This window comes from Lotus japonicus, chromosome 2, assembly GCF_012489685.1.
Source record: "Lotus japonicus ecotype B-129 chromosome 2, LjGifu_v1.2".
Taxonomy (NCBI): Eukaryota; Viridiplantae; Streptophyta; class Magnoliopsida; order Fabales; family Fabaceae; genus Lotus; species Lotus japonicus.
In genome coordinates, this window is record NC_080042.1 from 58,599,566 (window position 1) to 58,607,354 (window position 7,789).

Genomic DNA, 7,789 nt, shown 5'->3' on the forward strand with positions numbered 1-7,789 from the left:
CTGCCCAAGTCTCCAGCCTCCTCTGATCCTCCACCATTGTGTGAAAAATCATGTCATGTACCTCCTGCGTCCTGCATTTCTCTCGCCACACTTGCTTGGCTGGCTGCTGCCCCACTTGCTTACGCCCTTCAGACACAACAGTCTCCTGCCCAAAAGCTTGCTTTTCGCCTACAAACTTCTGCTTCCAAACCTTAGAATGCCTATTCGTGACATTCCTTCTATTCGTATAATCGTACCGCGCCCTATTCACCATCAGAAAGGATTCAAAAAACCATGACCCATTCAGACTTCGTATGGCTTCACACGCATCTTGTTCGTACTTAAATCTGATGAAAGCAAACCTGCTTTTTCTCCCCTGCTTCCTCCTTCTCTGCAAAAAGACCCCATGCAACACACCGTAACGTTCAAACATTCTTCTCAAATCATGGTATGATACATTATCAGATACACCATCCACGAAAATTGTGAACACTTTCTTATCCGTCCTCCATTGTTGTCGATCAGCACCATGACTCCCGACCACCTCCGGCCTCGAAACAGGCCAAGCCCTAGCAGAGCCAGTGGGGCTCATTCTGAACTGTTTACTTTACTTATCTAGAAAATCATGTTACTAGCTATTTTGAATACTAGTTTTTCTTTTAATTCAAATTTTGAATAATAGTAGTCACATGAGATATCATTCCTCTGTAAAAAAAAATAGTAGTCACATGAGACATGTACACGAAGATACTCCATAGGTTTATGAAAACGGATTCATTGACTCCAGATTGTATTTTTAGTTTCTCTAATCTGCATTATGTGTAAATTTTAGTTCATTAATTTTTCTCAAGATAAAATAATTAATTAGATTGAAAAAATGATTTATTAAATTCTTCTTATATAAGCTCTTCTTGAAAGAGTTCTTATATTAAGCAGTAAATGCATAGACATGTCCTGCACTTAGGACTTAATATTATTTTAGAAAAGAAGACACTTAGGACTTAATATAAGAAGAGTTTTCTTTAAAAAGAATGTAAGAAATCCTCAATTTTTAGTTTTTATTTCAATATTTCGGGGTTTACTTCAAATGTATAAATAAATTTTGTTTGGTCAAAAAAGTAAAAATAATTAAAAAGAGTGAATAGATAACATCAAAAACATTTTTTTAAAGAAGATAACATCAAACATAATTTATACATAATGATCAAAAGAGAAACCCAATTTTTTTATTGTTTTACATTTTGGTTTGGAAGCTGGTCTACGGAACTATAACTCAGTTGACCAAAACTTTCATTTGGGGTAGGCGTGTGTTTAATACCTCAAAAAGTCTATCTAACTCCCCACCAAACAATGATGTACTACTTGACTTATTTTTAACCCTCCCTTTGGTATACAGATGAAACTTAAGCCCATTAACTGATTAATGAATTGCTATATCAACTTTTAAAATTTTTATGTTGTTAAATTAAAATATCTGTCCTTATAGACAATCAATATAGTGACACAAATTTAATGATTATCTAGAAGTTTGAAGAACATGTTAAAACTTTAATATGACAGAATTTAATCTCATATATATATATATATATATATATATATATATATTCTGAAACATCCCAGTCCAAGTCTCAAAGCAAGCCAACAATTTTCACCCTTTTCTGTGTGCACATACATTCATCATTACTCTGCCCAACCACATATCCTCATCTTCCTTGAAGTTTGCAATGAACTCCTTAACATATACACTTTGAAAACCAGAAAAAATTGAGACACCTAGATGACAATACCAACCCAATCATGTGTAAAATTTTCATTTCACTTCCTTCTAACTCTGTTCTTCTTTCTATGCCATGCAAATTCTCAGTCTCAGACTCAGTTATATGATCAAGAACATGAAATCCTAATGAACATAAAGCAATACTTTCAAAACCCACCTATCCTCACACACTGGACTCAATCAAGCTCCTCCTCTCACTGTTCTTGGTCAGAAATCACCTGCAACAATGGCTCTGTCACTGGACTCACCATCACCAAGGCCAACATCACTCAAACAATACCACCCTTCATCTGTGACCTCAAAAATATCACACATGTTAACTTCAGCTCCAATTTCATCCCTGGTGATTTCCCAACATCTCTCTACAACTGTTCCAAGCTAGAGTACCTTGACCTCTCTCTCAACAATTTTGATGGCAAAATCCCTCATGACATAGACAGTTTGAGTGGTAATTTGCAATATCTTAACCTTGGCTCCACCAATTTCAAAGGTGATATTCCTTCCAGTATTGGAAAGTTAAAGGAACTGAGGGAACTCCACCTTCAATATTCTTTATTCAATGGCACTGTCCCTGCTGCGATAGGTGATTTGTCCAATCTTGAGGTCTTGGACTTGTCCTCAAACACCATGTTCCCTTCTTGGAAATTGCCTAATAGCTTCACCAAGTTGAAAAAATTGAAGGTTTTGTATGTTTATGGTTCCAATTTGATTGGGGAAATCCCAGAAACCATTGGAGACATGGTGGCTTTGGAGAAGTTGGATATGTCAGACAATGGTTTAACTGGAAAAATTCCTAGCAATTTGCTCATGCTGAAGAATCTGAGCATATTGCAACTTTATAACAACAGACTTTCTGGGGAGATACCTGGTGTGATTGAAGCACTGAACTTGACAGCACTTGGGCTCTCAATCAACACTCTCACAGGGAAAATACCAGAAGATGTTGGAAAGCTTCAGAAGTTAACATGGTTGAGTTTGTCTCAGAATAGCTTATCAGGGGTGGTACCAGAAAGCTTAGGAAGGCTTCCAGCTCTTGCCGATTTTCGCGTATTTCTCAACAATTTATCAGGTACTCTTCCTCCTGATTTAGGCCGTTACTCAAAGCTCAAGACCTTTTTTGTTTCATCCAATAAATTTACTGGAAAGTTACCAGAGAATTTGTGCTATTATGGTGAGTTACTCAACTTGACAGCTTATGACAATAATATGTTTGGGGAATTGCCTGAGTCACTAGGAAATTGCAGTGGCCTGCTGGATCTGAAAATTTACAGTAATCAGTTTTCTGGTAATATTCCTAGTGGTCTTTGGACATCTTTCAATTTGTCAAATTTCATGGTGAGCCATAATAATTTCACTGGTGTGCTTCCTGAGAGGTTGTCTTGGAATGTGTCAAGGTTTGAGATAGGTTACAATCAGTTTTCTGGTGGAATTCCAAATGGAGTGTCATCATGGAGTAATGTGGTTGTGTTTGATGCAAGAAAGAACCACTTTAATGGAAGTGTTCCTCAAGGGATAACTTCTCTTCCAAAGCTAACAACTCTGTTGCTTGATCAGAACCAGCTTTCTGGGCCACTTCCTTCAGATATAATATCATGGAAGTCACTAGTAACTCTAAATTTCAGCCACAACCAAATCTCTGGACAAATCCCAGATGCAATTGGTCAATTACCTGTCCTGAGTCAACTTGATCTCTCAGAAAATCAATTATCTGGCAAAATCCCTTCTCAATTCACCAGACTCACCAATCTCAACTTGTCTTCTAATCAATTGACTGGGAGGATTCCAAGTGAGTTTCAAAATTCTGTGTATGCAACCAGCTTTTTAGGCAATTCTGGTCTCTGTGCTGATACCCCAGCATTGAACCTTTCTTTGTGCAACTCTGGCCCTCAAAGCACAAGCAAGGGCTCATCATCATGGTCTATTGGCTTGGTTATAGGCCTGGTGGTAGTAGTAGTGTTCTTACTGGCTTTGCTTGCATCACTATTGATTCTCAGAGTTCACAGAAAAAGAAAGCAAAGATTGGATAACTCTTGGAAGCTCATTTCCTTTCAGAGGCTGAGCTTCACTGAATCAAGCATTGTCTCATCCATGACAGACCAAAACATTATTGGCAGTGGCGGATACGGTACAGTGTACCGCGTTGATGTTGATAGTTTAGGCTATGTTGCTGTGAAAAAGATTTGTAATACCAGAAGCTTAGACATAGACCAGAAGCTCGAAAGCTCATTTCGTTCCGAAGTTAAAGTACTGAGCAATATTCGCCATAACAACATTGTGAGGTTGTTGTGCTGTATCTCTAATGAGGCTTCTATGCTTCTTGTCTATGAGTATCTGGAAAATCATAGCTTAGATAAGTGGCTGCACTTGAAACCTAAGTCATCATCTGTGTCAGGTGTAGTCCAGCAGTATACGGTACTTGATTGGCCTAAGAGGTTGAAAATAGCCATTGGGGCTGCTCAAGGTTTGAGCTACATGCACCATGATTGTTCACCCCCCATTGTTCATCGAGATGTGAAAACAAGCAACATCCTTTTGGATAAGCAATTCAATGCAAAAGTTGCTGATTTTGGACTTGCTAGGATGTTGATCAAGCCAGGGGAACTTAACATCATGTCAACTGTGATTGGCACATTTGGCTATATTGCTCCAGGTAAATGACATGCCAATCTTTTTGTTTCTTAACCAACAATTATATTGTTTTTACTCCCTTAAATTCTGTCTGTCTATTTTTCAAGGCTTATATTATCTGTCAATGACCCATTGTTTTTTCTTAGTTTATTTTCTAAGTGTTTTTCATACATGACTTGCAGAATATGTTCAAACAACAAGAATCAGTGAGAAGGTTGATGTGTATAGCTTTGGGGTAGTCCTATTGGAGCTGACAACTGGTAAAGAAGCAAATTATGGAGACCAACACTCATCTCTTGCAGAGTGGGCGTGGCGTCACATTCTGATAGGAAGTAATGTAGAAGATCTGCTAGACAAAGATGTCATGGAAGCTAGTTATATTGATGAGATGTGCAGTGTGTTCAAGCTTGGGGTCATGTGCACTGCAACACTTCCTGCTACCAGGCCTTCCATGAAGGAGGTCCTACAAATATTGCTCAGCTTTGGAGAACCATTTGCTTATGGAGAACAGAAAGTTAGCCACTACTATGATGCTGCTCCCCTTCTTAAGAATTCAAATAGGGAAACTAGGTTAGATGTTGATATATGAATTAGGATATACCACTTTTTGGCCTTATCTCATTCTGCTCCTACATGTATTTTTAATATGTAATTATGTATAAGGCATAGGACAAAACTCAAGCAAACACTACCATAGTGACAATTGGCCAATTAGTATACAGGATATTGGGATGGTGAGTGAATCCAACAATTTGAGGCAATTTTCGTGAAGAAAGTGGATAGTGGATGAGTTTGGTGTTGGAAGGTTCGTTGTACATAGCAATGCCTTTTCCAGAGCCAGTGGTCAATGGTGCCATGCTAGCTGAATTGATCAGTTTTGTTTAGGTAGAAACTATATGTGGTGCTAGCTTGTGCATTTATTGTGTTGAGATCTTCTATCTTCCCTGCTGATGTAGATATATATATCTTCCACCTCATACGTCCTTCAAGTACTATAGTAAAAACCACCTTAACTATACTCCCTTCATTCCTATTTAACTGTCTGAGAAGAAAATAAACACACATATTAAGGAGTGCAATTAATTTTGTTGGTTTTCATAAAAGTGGTATTTGTTTTTTATTTTTACCCTTTAGATTTCATTTTATCTTTCTTCATTTATTGTTCTTATAAGGGTATTAGTTGTATAAATATCATTTAATGCTCTCTTGAAATGCTAAATGGACAGTTAAATAGGAACAAATTATTTTTCTTAAAGTGGACAGATAAATAGGAACGAAGGGAGTATTAATTATTTCACATCACTCTTTCTTTTCTATATCTTTATAAATTTTTTTATCATATCACATATTCTAAATTTTTTATTTCTTTTCTCTTCGTATTACACTCTTATCGTGAGTGAAATTTGAGTGAGTGGAGTATTATTTATGTTTCTTTGGTACATATGATTCTCAAGTGATTAGAACAATTATTCCACAAATTTAAGCTATTATGTAATGAATAATTTTATATTATAATAACACATTGTCTTAGTTAGGTTTGAAGTATAGACAATGTACATATCTATCTACCTTGTTCTGATATTTAGCTTCCTTTTAGAAAGAATTGGATGTGACAAGCCGACAAAGATCAAACCCTGAACGACTTAGTTATAGGGGTTCTAATATCATGCCATAAACTGATTATCCTTAAAAATAAGAACACATAGATAGTTCAATTCTAACAGGCTACAATGTACATGATCAATTATCATAGTTTTTCTAAATTTTATTTTATTTTCTAGAAAAATTGAGGATTACAAGGATTGAACTCTGTAAAGATCGTGAACCTTTTATTCCTATCAAGACATGTTTGTTGTAGACTTTTTTTCTTTTCGATAAGTCATATAAATATATTGAAGTAAAGTACAATGGATACTTTAACCCAATACAAGTAGGTAAAAAAGGGAAAAAAGAAAAATGAATGTAGTAACTATTACAAGGCACCATCAAACATCAAAGATCCACATATTATTAGGATAACCTACCACCACCTCCTTAGAGACGAATTAAAAAAATCAAGTCTCGTTTTTTTTTTATAAGCCATATAAATATGTCTGTTGTAGATATATTACATTAAATAATGAGTATGATTTTGTTTGTACAGGTTGGACCAGGCTGGTTTGACTTTGAATGCCGGGATAGTTGACTAGGAAACCCTAATAAATTCAAACTTACGTGCCCTCATCAACTCCGTAGGCGTGGAGCAAAGGTTTAGACTTTAGTATGTGGATGACTTTCAGAAGGAAAAGTGGGTCCATATGTGTTTGGTTTGGAAGGAAAACTGCATGAAGGGAAAAGTAATGATGGTTGCCTTACCCACTTACCCCTCGCCATTGGGATTTGAGTTTGTCACCTTAGGTATTAGGCTTGACACCTACCTTTGAATACAAAACTTTAAATCTTGTATTAAAATGAACTTGAAAAGACTCTATCTTTACATATTAAATACGGAATTTTAAATATGGAACTTTAAATTCCGTATTGAATAAGTGGGGTGTCAAACCTCATACCTAAGGTGTAGGGATGTCAAAATTATCCACACACGTGGATACCCACGAATAAAAACCCGCTATGGGTAAAATTACTCACGCGCATGGGTATCCACAGATTTATTTAATGGATATTTCCACTATCCATTTATTAATGGGGTGGGTACGGATATTGATGTATCCATACCCATAGATACTCACCCGATATATAAAATACTAAAATATTTTTTATATGTATATACATAGTTAATTGGTAATGGTAAAAAGAAGCCCTTAGACAAAAAAAAGGGTAGAAAAAAAGTATTTTAACACATTGATTGACTGTAAAGTCCAATGTTAAATTTTATATTTAATATAATTTTTTTTGAACAAATATATGTGAATTCAATTATGTTCCTGGGTGTCAGGTGCCCATGGATATCCACGGATATTTTATAATCCGGGTAAAACCCACTTAATGGATATCCATGTGGGTATAGAGTGGGTATGGATATAAAGTTTTACATGTGGAACAGGTGGTGGGTATATACTATCTATGTCCACCTGTAACCATTTACATCCCTACTAAGGTGGCAAACCCAAATCCCCTCACCATTGTTGCACGGAAAAGTCTAGTAGGGATAGGAAAATGGTGAAGAGTCTTATATTATGTCCATTTATAATTTTTCATTGTATATCCTTAAAAAAAAATTCATTTGAATTCCGCCAAATAAGTAAATATGTTTTTATTTTAATTAAAATTAAAAATGAATGTAACTCTCTCTCCTACGTGGCAAACATTGATTGGATGTCAGTGTAAAATAGTTTTACACTAATAATGCATATCCATTTGGACTGGGCGAGACCCCCGGGTCCCTCGCCCAGGGGCACTGGCTTA

The 7,789-nt window shown here is 36.1% G+C and overlaps 1 protein-coding gene across 1 annotated transcript; it reads left to right on the forward strand.

The window, feature by feature from the left end:
* Positions 1–1,594: 1,594 nt before the first annotated feature.
* Positions 1,595–5,402, forward strand: LOC130738537 (receptor-like protein kinase HSL1). Its single transcript, XM_057590539.1, has 2 exons — positions 1,595–4,406; positions 4,567–5,402. Exons 1-2 carry the CDS (start codon positions 1,757–1,759, stop codon positions 4,971–4,973), a joined length of 3,057 nt encoding a protein of 1,018 aa, XP_057446522.1. The 5' UTR covers positions 1,595–1,756; the 3' UTR covers positions 4,974–5,402.
* The last annotated feature ends 2,387 nt before the right edge of the window (positions 5,403–7,789 follow it).